General features: G+C 47.8%; 1 protein-coding gene across 5 annotated transcripts in view; it reads right to left on the minus strand.

Moving 5' to 3' along the window:
- The window catches only part of rbfox3a (RNA binding fox-1 homolog 3a), a 375,680-nt gene that overhangs the window by 4,499 nt on the left and 348,681 nt on the right, over positions 1 to 22,500 (minus strand). For 4 of the 5 annotated variants that reach the window (XM_030340392.1, XM_030340387.1, XM_030340389.1 and 1 more), the window contains 6 exons: positions 19,347 to 19,400; positions 12,607 to 12,739; positions 11,379 to 11,421; positions 10,624 to 10,688; positions 7,041 to 7,119; positions 2,169 to 4,104 (listed from right to left, as the gene is read on the minus strand). In XM_030340392.1, the coding sequence (XP_030196252.1) occupies positions 4,060 to 4,104; positions 7,041 to 7,119; positions 10,624 to 10,688; positions 11,379 to 11,421; positions 12,607 to 12,739; positions 19,347 to 19,400 (419 nt within the window). In that variant the 3' untranslated portion in view covers positions 2,169 to 4,059. Of the gene's footprint in view, positions 1 to 2,168; positions 4,105 to 7,040; positions 7,120 to 10,623; positions 10,689 to 11,378; positions 11,422 to 12,606; positions 12,740 to 19,346; positions 19,401 to 22,500 lie in introns of those variants that run through there. The other variant, XM_030340391.1, reaches the window with a different exon arrangement.

Raw genomic sequence — 22,500 nt, forward strand, 5'->3', positions numbered from 1 at the left:
GACTTTTCTTATTTAGGTCAGCCTAATACACTTGCAGGGAAGGTAAAATGATTTTCTTTTGTTTTTCAAATTTAAATGTGGTGTGTCTCATAAACAGCCAGAGGCCCGGCACTAGATAACGTTTCACCGCGGCCCTTTATAGTTTGTTTTGAAGTCAATAAACGATGTATATGAAGGGAAGAAAGAAAATAATGCTGCCGTATTTTTTCCGTAGTTGAATAGTTTGTCTTTCTCCCGCAATTCTGAACCCCTTAATCCCTCAGCTTCGGCTCCTCGCCTGCCTTTTCCTCAGCAAATGGGTTTTTCATTTTAATGGCACCACTAAGGAGATAGACAGACACAGTCATTTAAAATGCCTGTCCAGCTCCTTCTGGATCGAAACAAGCTTAATAAGTCAACTTAAATAAAACCAAAAATAACCCAACTGACACCGACCGACAAAATCAAAGTCAACCGCCCCAGAAACAAATCAAATACATACAGGTTATTCGGACACAGTCGCATAAAACCCACACCGTACATAGTATTTAGACCACAGTTACATAGAAAGTCATCCCCGCCCTCTGAGTATTGACATTTTCTGCAGCAAAATGTTAAAAGCCTTATTTATGTTTATATAAAAAAGTTTTTTCCTTCATTTTGTCTAACCATTAACCATTGCTAAATTATTTTACAAAAAGGAAGAACATCGTTTTTTTCAGTTAATATAGAACACAAGGATAACACCATTTCCTTCTTTGATACACAAGTAATGATAAATGATTTTGGAGGAAAATCACACTTATTTAAAAAGAAAATACACTTCAAATTAGAAAAAAGCAAAACCTTTAAAGTGCATTCGAAGTGAAATGGATAAAAATGGCGTCACATTATTTACACATAATCACGTGAAAAGCAGTAGACATCCCATCACCTTTCAACCGGAGTGTCTCCTCCGAGTTTGTAATGTGAAGTTAAAACACATGCCTGGTCTATATCTATGTATCTATATATCTATATACTAATTTCCTTTTGAAATGCTCATGACGTCGGTTTGAATGTATGGTTCAACAACCAAAAGCTCAAATGTCTTCTGAGGGAGGAGGAGGGCTAAGCTAACAGCGGCGGAACCCTTTCTAAATGAAGAAAGGCTGAATCAAGGTGAAGCCGTAGCTCGCAGCGATTAGAGCGATCGGGCTAACGAGGACATGGCCACGCATGCTAAACACAATAGAGGATGTGTGGTAATATCATTGGGTGGCCATTACATTTGGAGTCTGTAATGTACGAGTGGGTGCTCAGATAAAAGACGGAAAGAAATTACTTTTGGGGGCCTGGGATAAAATAAAGAGGGGGCCTTGGATGTATCCTCTAGCTGCGAGGTGTGGTGAACGCCTAAGATTATGGATGAGGGAGAGGGAGGGAAAGGGGAAGAGGGGGTGTGTGTGAGGAACGAGCAGGGTGGGGTTGGGGGAACGCCTGCGATAAGTGTGTATCCCGTCCGTATTCACTGTAGCAATGGCCCCGCGGTACGATGAAGAAAGGCAGAGAGAGGTAGAGATAAAAACGTGTGTAAGGAGGAGCATGCAACAGCAAATGAGAATTTTTGGGCCGTGCAGTGTATGTGTGTGTGTATGTGTGCGTGTGCGTGTGCTTGTGTGTGTGTGTGTCTCGGGAGCTTGTGGTCACATCTGTGTGTGATTTGTACGTACGTATGCATCTTCGCCATGCGTGCAGGCCCTAGTCGGAAAAGGGGTATCGTCAAATGAGATCAGTGATTATTGACTGAACTCTCATATCGCTATTCTGTACGGTACAATTGCCTCAGTTGGAGCTCCTTCATCTACTGCAGCCTCTCACTGTCTCTCTTCCCCCCATGCTTTTCTCCCTCTTTCTTTTCTCCGACGCTGGTCTCTCTTTCTCCACCCAATGCTTGTCTCTCTCTCATCCCACGCTGGTATCTCTCTTTCTCTTCCGCCCTCTCTTTCTCTTCCCCTCTCTCCCTCTTATCCCCTATCTGTCTCTCCTCCCTCTCTCTTCCCCCCCATCTCTCTCTTCCCCCTATCTCTCTCTCCTCGGTCTCTCTCTTCCCCTCTCTCTATCCCCCCACGCTGGCCTCTCTCTGTCTCTGTCTTCCCCCTTTCTCTTCCCCCCCCCCCCCCCCCCCCCCCCCCAAGCTGGTCTCTCTCTGTCCTCCCCCTCTCTCTCTCCTCCCTTCACCGCTGCTTCTGACTCCACTCTTTTTTATGATCCTATCAGCCACAGCAGGCCCAGATGTCATTTACTGGGACGACAGAGCGAGCGTGCCGCGTGCACGTGTGTCTGTGTGGGACTGTGCGTTTGTGTGTGAGAGAGATTAGCATGTGCATGGAGCATACTGGCCTTTCTTTCGTTCCTTTAAAGCACACAGCATGCCCACGTGTGAGCGTGCACACGCCTACAAGTGCATCGCGCGTGTTAAAGTATGTTAAGCGTGTAACGATAGTGTTTCATGTTTTTACTGTGTTGCGCTTAGGCTTTGTGCAGCATGCATGTTTGTGGCGTGTAGGGATTAGTATGTAAGCCGTGTGAGTATTTATGTGTGCGATACTCCCTGTAGATGACTGATGAGTTTAGTTACAGCGTGCCAGAAACTGTGACATCCAGTCCCTTTACGTTCATGTTTACAGTGCGGTCTGAAGTAATGTCGAAACGCATGAAAGTGCCTATCTGGCACCTTATGCTGGTGCAGGCTGTTGAACATCGAGCTAGTATGAAGGACTGAATGACTAAGGCTTTTATGTTTTGCCATCTCCATTTCAGGGATGTTTTTAACTCCTGTTCTCTTCACGGCAACACCTGTGTATCCCATGATGCACCTGTTATTTTCACTATGCAAAGTGTGCCGTGTTGCATCAACAGGGTACATTTTGCTGTCGGGCCTAGGTAAAATAAACCATGTGCATCATAATAACCATCTATATAAAAAAGTTAAAGAGAAGAGCTTATTTTTTTTACATGAAGCCATGTAGCCTGTGAGGGATTTTATTGCTAATTGTGTGTCGGATGTATAGGAGCATGAAACTCTAAGCGCCTTTTCTGTGAAAGTAATGTTTTGTTTTTTTGTTTTTTTTTCCTTCCTTCGTCTTTCTCTCCTCTCTCTTAAAGCAGTTGGGTGGTGATGGGATACCTCCTGCCTCTGGCGCTGTGCCAGCGATCAATGGGCTCTCTAACACACGGCTGCCCATTCGCCAACGAGTGCCATAGCTCTCGCACCAGCGTGCTGCAATACATCACTTCCTCCTTCTGCCCCCCCGATTCAGCAATGCATCACTTTCTTCCCCCTCAACTTAGCATGCCACAATGCATCAACTTCTGGTGGCCATTTTGCCTCTGTTTCACCGTCTTTGGCTGAGCTGCACCCGGTCCCATTAAGCCAGGCCCCAAACTTTGCTCTCCTCATCAGCTCACTTAGAAATTGAGCCAATTCTCTTAAGGGGGCCGAAGTGGCCCTAGCATTTACTTAATAAAATTCAATTTTGAAATCTGCTGCTAAAGCGGCCATTGCTGAACATTACTGGCCTTAATGCATGTAGGGAAATGAGTAATTGAAACAATAAAGTCAGAGGAAATGAGACAGAGTTAAAACTAGCGCAGCCGGCCACCATGAAGGAGGCGAGTAAAAGAGCTAATAAATGGGAGAAAGAGAAAATGACGCTTAATAGTTACATTTAAAAAAAACACAGCTTTAAACCTATCCCTCCATTGACTCCAAGAGCATTTAGTGATTTGGACATCCACACACCACAAGTACATTCAAGTCATCTAACAAAGGGCTTCTGAAAGGGCTCCCAACACAACACACAATCCAACCCGGATGGCAATGCATAAAACCAAAGGAAACTCTTTGCAAAACAAGACGGTAACTTGAGAGGCTGCATCTTGAGTGGTTACATTTGAAACCCGGACATATTTTGTTTTACTGTTTCCATGAGGAGCAAAGAGGTGTTGTTGTTCTTTTTTGATAGTTAGAGATTTTTTGTTTTGTTTGTTTTGCTGGGATAGGAAGGGGTTTAAGGGGGGGGGGGTGACTCCCTCGATCTAGTAGGGAGTGAAGCGACTGCAACCTCCTCTGTATAGGCTAGCCTGCAACATCAAAGATGAAAAAGCGCCAATCAGTATTCAATATAGGAACCTTGGCTTATATCATTAATATTAGATCATCTTTACCCTTAAGAAAAGTTCCTCCCTTTTTTCCGGTAGAATACACTCTTTTTGAGTGTGTTTTTTTTTTTCCTGATATAAAGTTGACCGAGAAGTTGGATTCAGTCGAAGGAATAAGTTGCTGATCGTGGGATTTATGATTTGTGTTTTTTCCTAGCACTGGGAATATCCGCTACTCTCAGATGCTTACTTTTTCGAATTGTTTGTTTGGAAGTTAAATAGCCAACTAGAAGCTAATTCAAATCCTCTATAACCTCATTATTTATGTGTTTTTGTTTTAAGAAATTGCATCACTAATTTCAGACTTATCTTTTATTTACGTGGCACAACGAAAGCCAAAAAAGCATGCTAATGCTAACTGATAAGCTGACACTGGCAACTGACTGCAACACTCGGCAGGATAACAATATAGCCTTGCTTCTCAGCGGTTGGTTGAGGTATCAACCGACAGGGTGTCCCTTTAAATAGGTCAATCAAAAGCACCCTTGCAGCTCATAAAATATTCTTTTTAATCTTATGGAGAACACACTGCGGTGTCCTTGCTCTCCTACTGCCTCGCCGTGCTAGTTGACAGAGAGGTGATGTTGTTGCTCTCCCCTCAGCTGGATTCATACTGCTCTCCAGACGCTAGCTGGGCCCATCCATCAAAGGCTGCTTCTCGGGCTAGCAGAGAGCTCTGCTCTTAAGAAGCCGCAGAAGAAGAAGAAAGTCGAGCTAGAGCCCGGCATACATTATCCTCTCCAACTGACGCTCAGCATAGAGGCTTCAACGCTAACCTCACAGGAACTAATTAGCAAACCAACTTTAAACTCTGGAACTGCAAATAATAATAATAAGGATAAAAAGTTTGTCTTGGTTTTTCGACACAAAGGCAGCATGCATTGGATTTGATTTAACTTTATGCTCGCCCCTAGAAATCTTGCTTACTGATTGGTCATATCATTAGAAAGACCACGATAACTGACTGGATCTGTAAGAGCTAATGGCTTCATGTAGAAAGTTGGTGGATGTCTACAGGGTTTAGCGAGTCGAGGTTAGTTTGTCTTTAAATAGGCCAGATTACATCCGATCAAGGGAAAAAGGGAGGACAATTCTGAAGAAAGATAAGACGAGAGTAAAGTTATACGGTGCAACACAGGCCACATTTTTAATTAAGTAAATGAAGAGGAAAAAAATGGTCGTAATTAATGAAGGCTTTTAGCTAGCAGCTGTACGCGAAGACAGGGGGGGGGGGGGGGGGGGGGCCTGGGGGAGGGGGGCTTTGGGGAGGGGGGTTGCAAAGTGTATTTCCAACTATCACTATCCTTTCAACAGACAGCTCTGGAACATTCTAAGCCAATCAGCATCTCAGCCAACACTGGTACTATAAAAACATAGTACATGTATATTTGAGCATATATGCATATGTATATGTATATATCTATGTCCTCTCTTCTTTTCTTTCTATGTGTTTTGGTCAATCCTCCTTTTAACTTAGTCTCTCATGGCACGTCAAAGCATTTACGAGATTTTTCTGTAATCTTTGAAGAAAATTCCTATTTGCACACTCCGCGAAACAAATACAATTGTACTTCCATTATTCTTTCCTCTCACATCTTAATATGGGCGCTCTTTTAGTAATTTCGACAAATTTTCAGTTGTTTTTTCATCTTTGATGTTAGCTGCAAAGCTAGCTAAAAACGAACATTAACCATTCGACTATCTCCCTTTGCAAAAATATTGAAAGACCGCTTCTCTTCCTTGAGGGGAAAGATTCCAGGTCTCAGTTGTATTTTCCAGCCAATGAAATTAAACAGGGAGTTTGAGAATAAGGTTACGTCTTCTTTTTCATTTACTGAAGTGGCATGGACTCACATTCAACATTAAAACGGGTCTCTCACATAAGGGAAAACTCACAATTCATAGAAAAAGTTTACTGATATATAGCCTTAACTTGTTTTAAATAACTTACCTTTCAGTGAAATTCTCAATCGTGGACATTTGATCAAACCACTGAGAAAGCCTTTTCCTGAATATGTGACCCACATAGAAAATAAATTTAACCCAAATGTATTTATGTTTTGACAACTGAGTTCAAACAATAATTTTACAAGAGTAGAAAAATACATTTTATGCTCCAATACATTTTATTAAAATACCGGATAACACAAATTGCCCTACAAAAGTATTTTCTTTCTCCAATTTTCTGGTCACATATTCAAAGAGAATCATATGTCTGCTACACAGACAAACAACTCATCTTTCACAGGCTGACCTTGTGCTTCATGTGACATGTATAATGTGACGTGTCTAATTAGGCCTACAACAGAACAGAGAGATTAGCATGTACGCTACAACGCGATAGCCTCGTGACACAGCCCTGAACTCTGCGCTCTCACATTCTGTTTTGCTGCAGATCCCTCTGACCTCCAGCCTCTCCTAAAAGATTTAAAACGCTGGTACCAATCAGCGTTAAGGGGGGGGGCGTTCCGGTCCATGATGAACCGGGAGCGTCGCAGTATGCAGAATTTCAAAACAAAGGCAGTGCCCAGGGAGAGCGTAGCAATCAACGGAGCAATCAAAACGGTTTTACACGAAATAGACAGAATAAATGTGGACGGGAATGTGGACGGAAGGCTCTTAACAAAGGAGGACGTGTCTTTGCTTTACTTCCGTCTCGATTTGGTACGAGAGGAGAGCAAGCAGGTCACTTAGTTATTTGTCTCTGATTGGCTGGAGTTTTTGGAATCAACGTAAGGTAACGTTTGTGGAAAATCAACTTCAGCCTGGGTAAGGTCATTTGCGTCACGCGTCTCTGGATGGTCTCACGAGGCTAACCGTGCGAGGCGGCGGCGGGACACGGGGCGCTGGGTACTCACCATGGTGCCCACGCTGTACGTGGCGGCGGGGCCGATGGCGTGGTGGTATGGGTCAGCTGTTGCATAGACTCTGCCGTAACTGTGAAAGTCCAGAAGGAGACAAAGCCAAAGAGAAGACGCTTTACTTACCGAAAAGTACTAAAAGAACACACCGACGTTGTGGTAATGTCACAGCAATAGCGATAACGATGTTGGAATACTTCTTCACTGTTGAAAATGTACGCGGCCGCGGTTTCTTAACATTAAGTTTTATTCTCGGGACCTGATTTCACTGTGAGTGTGTCTCTGAGCACATCTGAATGGGCCAAATCAGGTATGCTCAGAGTTTTCTGCAGGTTCTGTGCGTTTTAAGAACACGACGACCTCCAACCGAATAGCTGACCCATTTTGAGTCTCGACCCCATAGTTTAAGAAACGCTGGTCTCTGTGAAATGGGAAAAATCCACAAGCATACAAGATGAGGAGGGGAGGATGCAAGTTATTGATGTGTGTGTGTGTGTGTGTGTGTGTGTGTGTGTGTGTGTGTTTGTGTCTGTGTGTGTGTGTGTGTGTGTGTGTGTGTGTGTGTGTGTGTGTGTGTGTGTGTGTGTATCATCAGTGGAGCTTGGTTGTCGATTCTAGCATGGGTCTCTGGGAGAGATCTATACTCTCCCCCCCCTTCTCCTCCATCACCCCCAACCCTCAGCACCCCCCTCCCTAATGGGCGCTAAGGTCTAATGAAAACACACTCTGTACGAATGTATCAGATGTTGGAGCAGAAAGGCCATGGATCTCAGTGTTCAGACTTATCAACCCATTACAATTCATCAGGAGGGGGGAGGAAGTAGATCTGAGGGAGAGTAAAGAATAAGACAGCACGAAGGATAAAGGGGCGAGGAAAGAAAAGAACCCCCCAAAAACAATTGCAGTTGGGAACAGTGTAGGGGAGGGGAGGCTGAGATGAGGGTTTGTGCGTGGGTGCGTGCGTGCGTGCGTGGGTGCGTGCGTGCGTGCGTGCGTGCGTGCGTGCGTGCGTGCGTGCGTGCGTGCGTGCGCGTGTGTGTCTATGTAACCGGCTTGGTAGCCTCATCCAAGTCCTATCGCGGCCAGCCAACGAGACAGGTGCTTGAGGCAGAGCGGCACCTTATCTGCACCCACACAGAGGAGAACAATAGCTGGAGACCGAGGGAGCTCGCCAGAACCCACACCGCGGTAGGAGACGTCTCGTCTCTATCTCTCAATGCAACAGACGTTTCTTTTTTCTTGGGTGGGGGGGGGGGGGGGGGGGTAATCCCAAGGCTTAACATCACCTCTACAACACGGACAGGGACGCGGTCGTTGGGACTGTGACGACGCGGGGGAATGAGGGATACCACTGATTGGAGCCGTGTTGGAGTTTGGTCTGGTGAGAGCCGTCTCCACTTCCTCATTTCCGCTCACACACACCTGGGCTTTTTTTCATGGCAAGTGTCTCCTCTCCGCACAAGCACACACACACACACACACATGTGCACGCGCGCACGCACGGTTGTGTGTGTTTCCCTCTCTCGGTCCGTCTCTGGAGGGGTTATCCCAGACCGCTCTCCAGCAGTGGATCACAACTAATCCTCCACCATCCACCGGCCGCACCCCTCCCCCCTGCACTCCTCCTCCCATTCTCCTCTCTCTTTATCTCCCTCGCTCTCTCGTCCACTTTCCCCTCATTACACCGGTACCACGGGTTTAGGGGGAGAGGGTGAGAGAGAGACAGAGAGGGAGAGGATGAGAGGGAGAGACAGAGAGAGGGAGAGGAAGAAAGAGGGAGAGGGTGACGGAGAGAGAGAGCGAGAGAGAGGGTGAGAGAAAGAGTCGATGGAGATAACAAGTGAGAGAGCGCCAGAAAGAGGGCGAGAGAACGAGAGAGAGACACAGAGAGAGAGAGAGAGAGAGAGGTTTGTCTCCGGTGAGCGTCTTCGTTTATGTAGGTCTGGAGGCCGCAGATAGCGCTCCACAAGTGCTCAGGAAGGAGGAGGAATTGGGTGGAGGAGGCGGGGGAGGAGGAGAAACAGAGGAGATTGGTTTTGAGTAAGGTGGTGTTGTGGAGGTGAGGGGGAACGGGTGGGGGGTTTAGCAAGCTTAGCTGGGCCGTACCAGAGGGTCGTGTTAGGGGAACAGAGAGGGTCGAGCTGGCCCGGGACCCCTTTGAAATTCGGATTTCTATTGACCCAGCGCTCGACTTGATACGGAATGACTCACACAGACACACACACACGCATGCACCCGCACACACACACACACACACACACACACAATAGCGTCCACACTTACACGTACACACACACACACACACATATGTAAAGACACACAAGCGCACACGTACACACAAATACACACCCAGGAAGAAGCGCCGGTGTGTGCGTGTTCGTACCCTGGAGAGGCAGAACGCGGGCAGGGAGTCGGCGTCAGACTCTCCACTAATCTAGCCTCTGTAAGCCCTCTCTTATCCCCCAATAAATAAAAGGGGAACATTCCCACACACACCCCGCTGCTAAATCACAACCGTTGGGAAGAAAAATACAAAGCGGGGGGGGGGGGGGGGGGGGGGAGAAAGAAGGAGAGAGAGGGAAGAGGGCGAGAGGAGAGAGAGAGATAGACGATGTGAGAGAGAGAGGGAGGCAGGAGAGAGAGAGAGAGAGAGAGAGAGAGAGAGAGAGAGAGAAAGAGAGAGAGAGAGAGAGAGAGAGAGAGAGAGAGAGAGAGAGAGAGAGAGAGAGAGAGAGAGAGAGTGCGATAGAGAGAGAGAGAGAGAGAGAGAGAGAGAGAGGGGGAGAAAATAGTGCGAGAGAGAGAGAGAGCATGAAAGATAGATAGAAGCGAAGAGAAGGAGAATAAAATAACTCTTGCTCAGAGACAAGCTCTCTTCTATTTTTCCCGCTCCTCTGTTCATAACTCCCCCCAGCGAGGCACTTGCGTCGCGCCTCTGATAAATCTTATATTATCGGGGGGCTACAGGCCCCTGCTGCGGCCCTTCCTTATCGGCCCGACATGCTCAATCTCCCCAAGATTAGCTCCCCCAGCCCCTAACACACACACACACACACGCGCGCGCTCGCGCGAACACACACACACGCAAACACACACATGCGCACTCACATGCGGCCCAGTGCTTGTACGCACACATGCTCACACACGAACAAGCTCACACGCACGCACACACACGCACACACACGCACACACACACACACACACACACACGGGCATACATGACATGCGACAGGCGGGTGTGTGTGCGTGTGTGTGTGTGTGAGCATGTCTGCGGGCACGCATTGGGCCGCGTCTGAGTATACGTGTGTGTGCGTGAGTGTGCGTGTGCGCATCACAGACACACCGTCTCCTCCGCCAAGGCCCAGGTGAGCATCCCCCCCCGCCCCCCCCCCCCCCCCCCCCGCCCCTACCCCCAGCCCCCACCCCCGGTCGTTTCGAGTCCCCCCCCCACCCCCCCACCACCACCTCCTCTCTGAAGCGGTTTTTCGGAGGTTTCATCGTGTAATCTGTAATCAGGAGGAACGTGCTGCCGGCGGGCCTCTATGGAGATCTAATGGCCCCTAATGCCTTATTTCCATACCTGTCGCTGTAGGCTGCAGCAGCTGTGGCTGCCGGCTGGGCGTATCTGTAGGCCGCGTACCCCCCCTGAGAAGCACAGAGGAGGGGGCTCAGTACCAAGGCACAACATGGAGGGCGAGGATTACTTCAGCGTCGGGATGAGGGGTAGCACAGGGTCAACCCTGGACGTGTGCTGTGAATATTCATATCTATATATATATATAAATATCTGTCTATGTATACGTCTATATATCTATACCTAAGTATATCTATCCATATCTATTTATACTTTAGATATATAAACTTGGACTTGTGGTGTGAGTATTTATATCTATATATATACCTATATCTATCTATACATCTATATCTATAGATATAGACATAGATATATAAAGTTGGGCGTGTGGTGCGAGTAATTATATCTATCTATATATATATATATATTTATGTAGAACCCCACAACGTGTGGTGTGCGTATTTTTATTTCTCTATCTATATTTATATATGAGTGTTTAACTCTGCAGAGGGGTCTCAAGTCGTTGGGTTTGTTTTGGCTGGGGATCTCGTCTCCAGCTCCCAGAGCCATCTGGCAGAGCCACGTCCCAGCAATACGCAGGAAGACAATATGTTCCCCAAAGCACTTTTGTATAGGTACATCTCCAGCTATGTGTTCTATAAATGAGGAGCCCTCTGATGCTGATTCCCTCTGCGCTAAGCCTAACCACTCGGGGGAGAAGATAGGATAAGAAGGATACACGATCTGAAACGATTACTTACATAGATCTCAGCGCCGTAGAAGCCATCCTGATAAACCACGCTGCTGGGAAATGCGAAAAAACACAAATCGGACTTTAGAAACGTTAGACAACACACTTTTATTCTCAAGATCTATAGCCGTCTAGATGTCATTAAATAAGCAGTATATATGCAGTGTGTTTAATCATGGCGGCACATGTTTAAAACACAGGGCTGTTCAAAGTGGCTGGTGGGAAAACATGCTTTTGTTTTGGGTATATTTCTGTTGTAATTGTTCTCCGTGACATTCTATTACCATCCAAGGCAACGTTTCCTTCCCCCGCTCACTCCTTCCTTCCCTCTGTCCTTCGTTCGTTCCTTTCTTCCCTTATTCATTGAATCCTGCATTCCTTCCTTTTTTATTATTTCTTCCTAACCCTTCCATCTAGCATTGCTTCCCTAACACTGTCTCTGGGGCTCCTGTTCTCTGTCTATCTCTCTCTCTCTGTCTCTCTCTCTATCGCCCTCTCCCTCCATCGCTCTCTCCCTATATTTTTCTCCCTCTATCGGTCTCTCTCTCCCCCCCCTCGCTCTCCCTCTCCCGGGAGTGGGCCCGCTGGACTGTGTAGTGTTCAGGTCATAGCAGTCCATTCTCCAGCCGAATAAAGAATGACACGTTAGAAAAAAAAATAAGGGAGACAAATTTGGCCATTCTGGAATCAAAGAGCAATTTTCCGCTCTATTAGAAGGTGGCCTTTTGTTTTCCACATGCCATTCTTCCATTTACTGGCACGCGTGTGTGTGCGCGCGCATGTTTGTATGTGTATATGTGTGTGTGTGTGTGTGTGTGTGTGTGTGTGCTTGGTTCAACGTGATCGCGTGGCTGCGCCGTGTCAGTAGATTAGATTTGTGTGGCGGCGCGTAGTCAGCCTCTGAGACTTGTCATACGGTGTTTATTTGATTTGGTGTTTTTGGTCTCAGTTGGCTGTGTGTGTGTGTCAAGTGTGTGCTGGAGTGTTCACATCTGTGTGTGTGTGTGTGTGTGTCTGTGTGTGTGTGTGCTGGTGTGTTCACATCTGTGTGTGTGTGTGTGTGTGTGTGTATGTTTGTGCTGGTGTGTTCACATGTGTGTGTGTGTGTGTGTGCATGTGTGTGTGTGTTTGTGTTGGTGTGTTCACATGTGAATGTGTGTGTGTGTTGTTATGTTCACACATGTGTGTGTGTGTGTTAGTGTGTCCAGGTGTGTGTGTGTGTGTGTGTGTCTACTCACGCTCCATAAGCGGGGATGGGCGGGGGAGGGGGCGCGGCACGGAACGTGTTGTAGACGGCTCGGCCCCTCCCCCTCAGGTGGGCTCCTCTGTAGGCAACCGCCGCCCCTGTGCTGGGGTAGGGAAACCCCGTCACTGGGCGAGAGACAGAGAGGGAGAGAGAGAGAGAGAGAGAGAGAGAGAGAGAGAGAGAGAGAGAGAGAGAGAGAGAGGGGGACGGAGAGAGGGCGATGGAGAGAGAGGGCGCGAGAGAGCGAGCGCGATGAGAGAGATGGAGAGATAGAGAGACAAAGGCAGACACAATATTATCGGTTAATAAATTCTGTCTCACATCCAGCACGGAAAGCATTTTCTGAAAACATTCAAGGACGTCTTTGTGTGGGCCGTAGCTCGTTGAGATGACAGCATCCCCACAACGGAATACGATTTTATACACAAAAAAAAAAAAAGACAGACAATGTGGTGCTGTGGTGTTAGTTTGAAATACAAACTCTGATTTGGCGGCAGCTAAGGGTCTGGCCTTGCGAGCGGCTGCGCTGTTTGATATGGAGATACACTGATATGCTCGCTGATGTGCAGTAAGTATCCATGTCAGGTTTGTATTTTTGCAGTGATTTGCGGTGATCTCCACATGCGGTTGAACCTGCGACCAGCAGTTAGCCAGGTGCCGGGTACGTAGCCACGTGTGGGCAGAATATGAATCCCAGCATATTGAAAAGTTTAACCCACAAAAAGTTGAGCCAAAGTGTTGTGGACGAGAGACGTGGTTGCTTTCCCTGAAATTCAGGGGGGAGATGGCAACCTGAGGGATGTTTTGCAGAGGGAGTTTGAAGTTTAAGGGAAGCGGGAGTCAAAACCAGTGCTGAGCAGGGGCTGTCAGAGGGTCAGCAGAACAACATTCTCTTGCATGTGTTCACCTGCCCACATTTCGTCCGCACCTATTCTCCACACTGTGCGGAAGGCGCCATGTGCGTCTTTTTTCAGGATTGCAAGATTGTATAATGTATAAACAGCTTCGTGCCAGCCCATGGAGCCGGTGGCTTAAATCTGCCAGCGTTGCAGACAAAATGAATCGGACTGGGATCAGTGGTCTATATTTGAGTGAAAGGGGCTTAAAATGCAGAATGTATGGGAGCGACAGAGAGAGAGAAACAGAAGCAGAGGACAAGGGGAAAACAGAAAGACAGTGATTTAATGAGATATGAAGCTTGGGTCTGGAGAAGAAGCCGTATGGGAGAGTAAGAGTGTAAAACAGATATGGAGGAAAACCGGGAGAGAGGGAGGAACGTCGGAATGGGATTTCAGATTTCTGCATTTGGCAACAAGGACCGGCAGCAGATGGACTGCAATGTCTATGATGGTACACTCCCTTACACACACACACACACACACACACACACACACACACACACACACACACACACACACACACACACACACACACACACACACACACACACACACACACACACAGTGCACAAACCTTCACTCATACCCGGTGGGGATGATTTAAGGCAAAGAGGCAAGGGTGGCACAGTATTGTGTGTGTGCGTGCGTGCGTGCGTGCGTATGTGCGTGCGTGTGTGTGTGTAACTGTGCTTGTCTCTCTGTGTTTTTGTGTGTATGTGTGTGTGTGTGTGTGGGAGGGCGAGGCCACAGTGATAGGAGGTTGACGTTGGGTTTTCTTGGCCAAGCTGAAGGCCTCCCTTTTACCTTCAATCAGTGCAGGAAACCTTCACACACTCGGGGCACACTCATCATTATATACACCCCCCCCCCCCACATACACACATACACACACAAACACCTCCAAGTGCTTTGAAGGTGCATGCATAGACATCCTTACACCCCCACTAATTCACACCATGCATTCTCTCGCTCTCACACGGACAAACAATATATACGAGTATATGTAAATAAATAAATAAATATATATATATATACGGTCGTACAAAAGCAGACAGCGAGACATTGCCTTCGCACACACACAAAGACACACACACACACACACACACACACACACACACACACACACACACACACACACACACACACACACACACTCGGGACCAAGCTGTAATTACCCACGATGCCCTGCATACAGATGAGCCGCAGCCCGTGGCTGGAGATGAGAGGGGCCGGCCTGTTAAAGTCAGGTTCTGGCCCTGAACAGCCCAGAGATTACAGCGGAGTGAGTGCGCCGCTTCCCTGAGAGCACACACGGAGAGAGCTCCCTTTCCCGCAGTACGAACACGCTGCTTCAAGTCCTTCAGCGTGAGCCGTGGTTTTACCGGTGAGCTAATCCGCTGGACTATATCCATGTCCGAGCTCGGGTTTAATGTATGCAGATGCAGTAGGCGCCCGGCCGCTAGGCTACCTGGGAGATCGATCCAGACTAATGACCTGGCTGCGGAATGTCTCCTATACATCACCTGCCTACAAAACCCCCCAGCAAAAAAAAAAAACGTTAGCCCCAAAAGTCTTGTTAACCATCCCCGTTGACTCAGCAGCATGAAACACAACACTTGGTAGAAGACAGCCAATAATGACGCACTCTGTCACGCCTCGATCTGTACCGTCTCCATCTCTCAGTCTACCTCCTCCTGGTTGATGGAAAGGTCCTAACGCGACACACACGCGTACACACGCACACACACACACACAAAAACAAAGACAGACAGACAGACACACACACACCCGCGTACACACGCGCGCACACACACACACACACACACACACACACGCACACAAAGACACACACCCATACATTCACCTCTATCTTCTACGAAACGTTATGTGTGTGTTTCCTGTGGTTTGCATGCAAGGACTCCTTCTGAGGCCCCTTCAAGGGACCAGCCCTGCTGTGTGTGTGTGTGTGTTATTTTGTTGCGTGTTTGTTGTCCATCCGAGCAGAGTGTTGCAGTATTTTTGTGCTGAGGGTATGGGAGGAGGAGACGTGTGCGCGGGCGGGCATGTTGCTGCTAGCGTGACATATTTGAATGCGTTCTGATGATGAGCTACGGCGGCGCATGCAGCAGCGATGCTGTAATAACCAATGAATCACCACAGGCCATCGCGGCCTGACAGCCAGAGGACCCATAAAGCAAACACCACCAGACGCCCGGTGTGTGAGGGCCCCCCGGCCTCGTGCACGCACTCACACACGGCCGCTCGTGCACGCACTCACACATGCACACGCACGGCCGTTCGTGCACCCACACAAACACACACACAAGAACGCATGGGCAAAGGCACACACTGACACGCACACACCCACTGACGTGCACACTGACACTGACACACACTCTCACACACACCCACGCACACGCACTATGATATAGCGTTTAATCGGGCAATGCAGGCAGGCATGTGGGGATTAAATTGGCCAGTGACTCGTATGTGTGTGATTTGCATTCATGGAGCATAGTGTTGTTTTTGCAAAGTGATGGGAAATGGTGGGTTTATATATTATGTGTTTGTGTGTTTTTTGCGTCAGTTGTTTGTCTCTCCGCGCCGAGGCCGGTGTCAAATCAGTTATGAAGCGCAAACAAAAACTGACAAAACTCTAGATTTATGCAATTAGTGAAGTGGAATAAAGTTGTTTAAATAATGCCCCAAACGTCAGTCAAAAAATGGAATAGCAAAATAACTACCAGGTGGAAGTAATAAATAAGTCGTAGTAGTTTGATTGAAGTGAGTGCCAATTTATTCGTCCTCGTGTATTTCTTCAACACACAAGATTTAATTTGACGGAGGCTGTGAATCCACAATCCTCCAAACACACGACCTCACCTAAACCACACCACGAAACCATCTTTCTTTCGGCTGGACCTAAGACAGGCTGAGAGGGCGGTTATGTGCTCCTCAGTGACTGCTTTCAGGTCTGGATGGGGGATGAACCTCCACCTCTGTCACTTCCTCCCCACTCATGACAAAAAGTGCTCCAAAACTATGAGCTCCCTTTAAGGGCTTCTGTTACAACAGACAGAGAAGTGTGTGTTAGTGTGTGTGTGTGTGTGTGTGTGTGTGTGTGTGTGTGTGTGTGTGTGTGTGTGTGTGTGGGGGTTCAATGCTTTTGGAAGTGACCCCACCGCTAGTACCCTGTTGAACAACAGATCCTGTGGATGACGCCCTGCAAAGTGGAGGTGGGGTGGGGGTAGTGGTGGGTGTGGGGGTGGGAGGTGGGGCTAGGGGTGGTTGTGGGGGTGGCGTTGGTGTCCCAGTGCTATTCCTGTTTGCAGATTCCTCAGCGTGTTTCAGAGCCCCTCCCCTCGGCTGCACTTTGCATTTTTATCTGATTTGTCCCAACAGCGGCCGGGCGGCACTCTGCATATACTAGCTGTGGTCTGATCAGCTGTGTGCACGCACACACACACGCACACACACACACGCACACACACACACACACACACACACACACATATGCACACACACACACACACACACACACACACACACACACACACACACACACACACACGAGTGCTGGCACTCACACATATGAGGAAGACACACACACATACACGTCACACACACATGCACACCTGCAAGCAAACATGCATGCACGCACATGCACACCCATCTACCGAACAGACATACACACACAGGGCATTCTTAGAAACAAACACACATGCACAATGACGCGCATCGGTGCACACACACAAACAGAAACACAAGCACACACATACACAACAAAGGAGTGTGTGCTTGTCTCACTTTGCATATATTCAGCGTAGGACACAGTCAATCCATCAGTATTACATTTCCTTCATTGTCCTTCATGCCCATGCGGTCTACTCCACTCTGTCACCCACACACACACTGGCACTCTCACTCTCTCTCTCTCTCTCTCTCTCTCTCTCTCTCTCTCTCTCTCTCTCTCCCTCTCTCTTTCTCGCCCTCTCTCACCCCCTCTTTCTGTCTGGGTGTCACCCCGCCACTTCCCACCTATGATGTACACAAACACACACACACACACACACACACACACACCCTCAGCGTGTTATTCTGTAAATGCTGATCCAAAACAATAAGCTAAGAGGTGCTCCGGCGGCCTCTCTCCCCTCAGGATGCCATCGCTGCAGCCGGGCCTGTTATGAGTATAGGTCTGGCCTCCGTACAGGCGAGAGCACACGACACGGTGCTCTGTACGGGGCTGTTCATGAATGCATATGTATGCGTACATGGGCATTTACGTGTGCCTGTGTGAAGGAGCAATATGCGTAATTTGCATTTGCATGTATATTACAAAAGCATGTGTATGCCTGCTCACCTGTGTATATGTCTTTCTGTGTGTGTGTGTGTGTGTGTGTGTGTGTGTGTGTGTGTGTGTGTGTGTGTGTGTGTGTGTGTGTGTGTGTGTGTCTGTGTGTGTGTGCAAGCACAAGTCTGTGCAATTTGCATTTGCATGTGTATTAAAAAGGCCTGTGGGCGTACATGCCCCTACTTACCTGTGCATTTATGTGTTAGTATGTGTGTGTGTGTGTGTGTGTGTGTACCTGTGTGTGTGTGTGTGTGCGCCCCTACACTGGGTTAAGAGCAGCGAGTGGTCGTTTTCCCCCCCCCCGCTCATCCGTCATTCTCCTGAATGGGATTTGAGCACAATAAACCTGTAGCCGCGCGGGGAATGGAGACAGAGTGCGCTGTCACGCCACCGGGATTTATGGCCCCCAATTCCGCTGATCCGAGCTGGGAAAGCGGTCTGATAAAGAGTGATTAATCGGCCTTACATCCCACTTTATTCCCGCCCAAAGTAGATTAAATGTGGCCATAATTATTTCAGCAGAAATCTGAATCCCACACTTCCGCTCCGGGAATCTTTCATTTTTCATATTTTGCGTGGAGGCATAGGGGGAGGGAGGGAGGGAGGGAGGGGGAGGGAGGCGGAGAGGGAGGGAGGGCAATACAAGAGCAATAGATGAAGAGGGAGCGAAAGAGTGCACAGAGAGACGCAGAAAGGGAGCAGATATACAGATAAGGACACATAAATAAGGGCAGGGAGACAGAGAGAGAGAGAGAGAGCAAGACTCTACTGTAATATAGACAAACAGATGGGCAGACAGACAGACAAGACGCGGGTAAGAGAGGGGGTGTTTACATTTAAACTGTTGTTTATAGGCTTGAAATTGAAGAGTGTGTGTGCGTGTTAACTTAAAAAGAGGCTCAGCTGCGTAGAGGCGGTGCGGTACGCTGTTTCTAGCTTTTTCTTTCTTTTATCTCCTGTCAGCACTCCCGGAAATATTGTCTCCTCTGATCCATCTCTCCTTTCCTCCATCCCTTCCTCTCTCCTCTTTCCTCTCTTCCTCTCTTCCTCCCTCCTCCCTCCCTTCCCCGGCAAGCCCTGGGATGTCTCCCGCAGGGGGAAAGGAGAGAAGCATATGGTGCCGTTTAGGCTAGGCAAACTTTAAGACAACTTCATACCACTTCATACCTGCCTGCATGTCTGTCTGTCTGCCTGCCTGGTTGTCTGTTGAAATGGTACGCTAAAAACACGAGGCGCATGTGTGTGTGTGTGCTTGTGTGCGTCTGCATGTGTGTGTGTGTGAGAGAGAGGTGGAATTTGTGTATTTGTGACTTGCTCTTCTGATAACAAAAGTGTGTTTGGGCCCTCAGTGGTGTCCAGGTTTGGGTTGGTGTGTGAGACGACTTTAAACTAGGAGCTGAAAGAATGATAGGGCAAGAGAGATAATGAAAGAGAGACAGAGAGAATGAGAGATTGAGAGAGAAAAAGTAACTTGTTTACCTGCATAAAACTCAGGACCATAGACAGCTCCGACGACTGGATTCAGCTTCCAGCCTAGAACACAAACACACACACACACACACACACACACACACACACACACACACACACACACACACACACACACACACACACACACACACACACACACACACACAGAGATTAAACATCTCAGTGACGTCCCAGAGCCATCTCCTCCATCTTGCACCTTGATCAAATATCGAACGGTCAACCCAGACACCAGAGGTGTTCCCTGTGAACGTCGTACATCCTCCCTTGTTCTTATCTCCTCCTGAAACCCGCCTTGTTCTACCTCCTGAATTAGGATGTAGGACATCACCCTGGCAGGAGACATGTTCAGAGAGGACACATCGCGAGAGGGGTGGAAGGGTAGAGGGAATAGAGAGAGAACAGAGAGAAAGTAGAGAGGGGAGAGAGAGGACAGAGGGGTAGGGAGAGAACATAGAGAAGGTAGAGAGAGGTAGAGAGAGGATAGAGAGGTAGAAAGATAATAGACAGAAAGTAGAGAGTAGAGAGCAGAGAAAGGATAGAGAGGTAGAGAGAGAACAGAGAGAGGTAGAGTAGAGCGAAGGACAGAGAAAGAGAGGTGAAGAGGATGAGAGAGAGATAGAGAGGGAGTTGAGAGAGAGTGGAGATAGAGAGGGAACAAGTAGAGTGAGGTAGTGAGAGAGTAGAGAGACAGTAGAGTGAGGTAGAGGGATAGGGAGAGTAGAGAGAGAGGTAAAGACCAGAGAGAGGTACAGTGAGAGTAGAGAGACAGTAGAGTGAGGTAGAGGGATAGGGAGAGTAGAGAGAGAGGTAAAGACCAGAGAGCGGTACAGTGAGAGTAGAGAGACAGTAGAGAGAGGGAAAGAGAGACTAGAGAGAGCGGGAGGTATTGAGGGGTGGATAGAGAGAGAGAGAGAGAGAGAGAGAGAGAGAGAGAGAGAGAGAGAGAGAGAGAGAGAGAGAGAGAGAGAGAGAGAGAGAGAGAGAGAGAGAGAGAGCGAGCATAGAGAGAAATAGATAGAGAATAGCTGGAATAGATCAAGTGAGATACGGTTGAAAGTAAGCACTTTCTTGCTGGCTGTGTTGTGATGTGTTGTCTTCCATTGTGTCGCGTTGTGCGCTGCGTTGTGCAGTCTTGTTCGTGGCACCGCACATATAAATGTATATATGTGCATCTATATAATCATCTCATATCGACCCAGTGCCCTGAATTAGATTAAATTGTTATCTTATGGGGGAAAATATTGTGAAATCAGCAACTATTGAATGGTTGTGTGAGCGATCGATGCTACATCGTATGCGAAGGCGCTGGTAATTTACACCCCCAGAGTGTTGCGAGTTTGGTGTGCATCATAGCGTGTTTCGCCTCGTGTGTGCTGTGGTGTGTGTTACTGTAAGCTGTGCATGTTCTGATGTGAGGCATGTGTCGTGTTGTGTGTGTGTATGCATGCGTGTCCATGTTGTTGTGTGAGTGTGAGTCAGTGTCGTTGCATGTGGTAATATGCAGTTTGGAGTATGCGTGTTTGTGTGTGTTTGTGTGTTTATATGTTGGTGTGCGTGTAGTTGTGTATATGTTTGTGTGTGTGTGTTTGTGTGTGTATATATGTATGTGTGCTTGTATTTGTGTATGTTTTTGTGTGTGTGCGTTTGTGTGTGCATATGTGTGCGTGTTAGATAATGTGTGTGTGAGTGTGTGTGTGTGTTTGTACATGAATGTGCGCGTGTAGTTGTATACATGAATGTGTGTGTGTAGCTGTATATATTTGTGTGTGTGTGTGTGTGTGTGTGTGCGTGCAGCGAAGCCGCAGCAGGGCCAGTGTGTTGGGGTGACAGTGACGAATGGAACAGCCTTCAGGCCCCATTCTCCCCCGTCCAATACGCTCGCTCAAACGCCCGGCAGCCGTGCACGGTTATGGGCCATGCACACACTGGTGCACGCGACTTAGTGTGTGTGTGTGTGTGTGTGTGTGTGTGTGTGTGTGCTTGTGTGTGTGTGTGTGTGTGTGTGCTTGTGTGTGTGTGTGCTAGGGGAGATGGGGTGCTGACATGTCTAGCCATTTAATTCCCTGCCTCGTTCGCTTCATCCTCGCTCTCTTTTTACGTTTCGCCCTTTGCTGCCCCTCACATACACCCCTGACTCTCCCTGCCCTCCCCCGCCCCCCTCCCCCGCCCCCCTCCCATTCCAGCCAGCCCAATGAGTGTCTGGAGCGAGAGAGAGAGAGAGAGAGAGAGAGAGAGAGAGAGAGAGAGAGAGAGAGAGAGAGAGAGAGAGAGAGAGAGAGAGACAGAGAGAGAGGGAGGGAGAGAGAGAGAGAGAAAGAGAGAGGGAGGGAGAGAGAGAGAGAGAGAGAGAGAGAGAGAGAGAGAGAGAGAGAGAGAGAGAGAGAGAGAGAGAGAGAGAGAGAGAGAGATGGAGAACCTAAACAGGCCCTTAAGTTCCTCTCACAGAACGCGTCTCCTCCAACAACCCTCCCCCCTCCCCTCCTCCCCCCCTCACACTCCCACTACAACATTTACACCTCCTTTCACTGCTTCCATACATTTACCCATTCGCTCTCCCCTCTCCAATCTCCCAAACCCATCAAGGGCCTCCTTGCGTCTCTCCTCCCATTCCCCCCCTTTTTTTCACCCCTCTTCTCCTTCTACACCTCTTTCTCTTTCCTCCCCTGGCAACACTTTACAATAAGAAAACATTAACTAACAGAGGATTAACCTTGGTTATGCAGTAATAAGCATCAACTAACTGTTTATTAACTCATGGTCACAACTAAGGCAATGTTGTTCATGTTAAGTAAGCTATTTATTTATTAACCCTATCCAACTTAGCAGTATGTATGCTATGTATGTACCAATGCTTATTACTGCATTAACTAACGTTAATTAATATTAAACTAATGTACCCTTATTGTGAAGTGATAGCCAACCACTTTTGAAGGGAGCAACCATACCACTACTCAACAACGCAGCCAAAATAAATAATTAATTGATGATTAAAACTTAGCAAACGCGACTTATCTTTGCATTATGCTGTCTGTGCTTACCACAAAAATAGCAGTTGAACTCAACATTCCCGAATTTTAACCACTCTTATTTTCGGGGGGGAGGTCTCAAAATAAATAAAGTAAAGACAGAAATCTGTCCGCTT

The sequence above is a fragment of the Gadus morhua genome, chromosome 18, assembly GCF_902167405.1.
Source record: "Gadus morhua chromosome 18, gadMor3.0, whole genome shotgun sequence".
Classification (NCBI taxonomy): Eukaryota; Metazoa; Chordata; class Actinopteri; order Gadiformes; family Gadidae; genus Gadus; species Gadus morhua.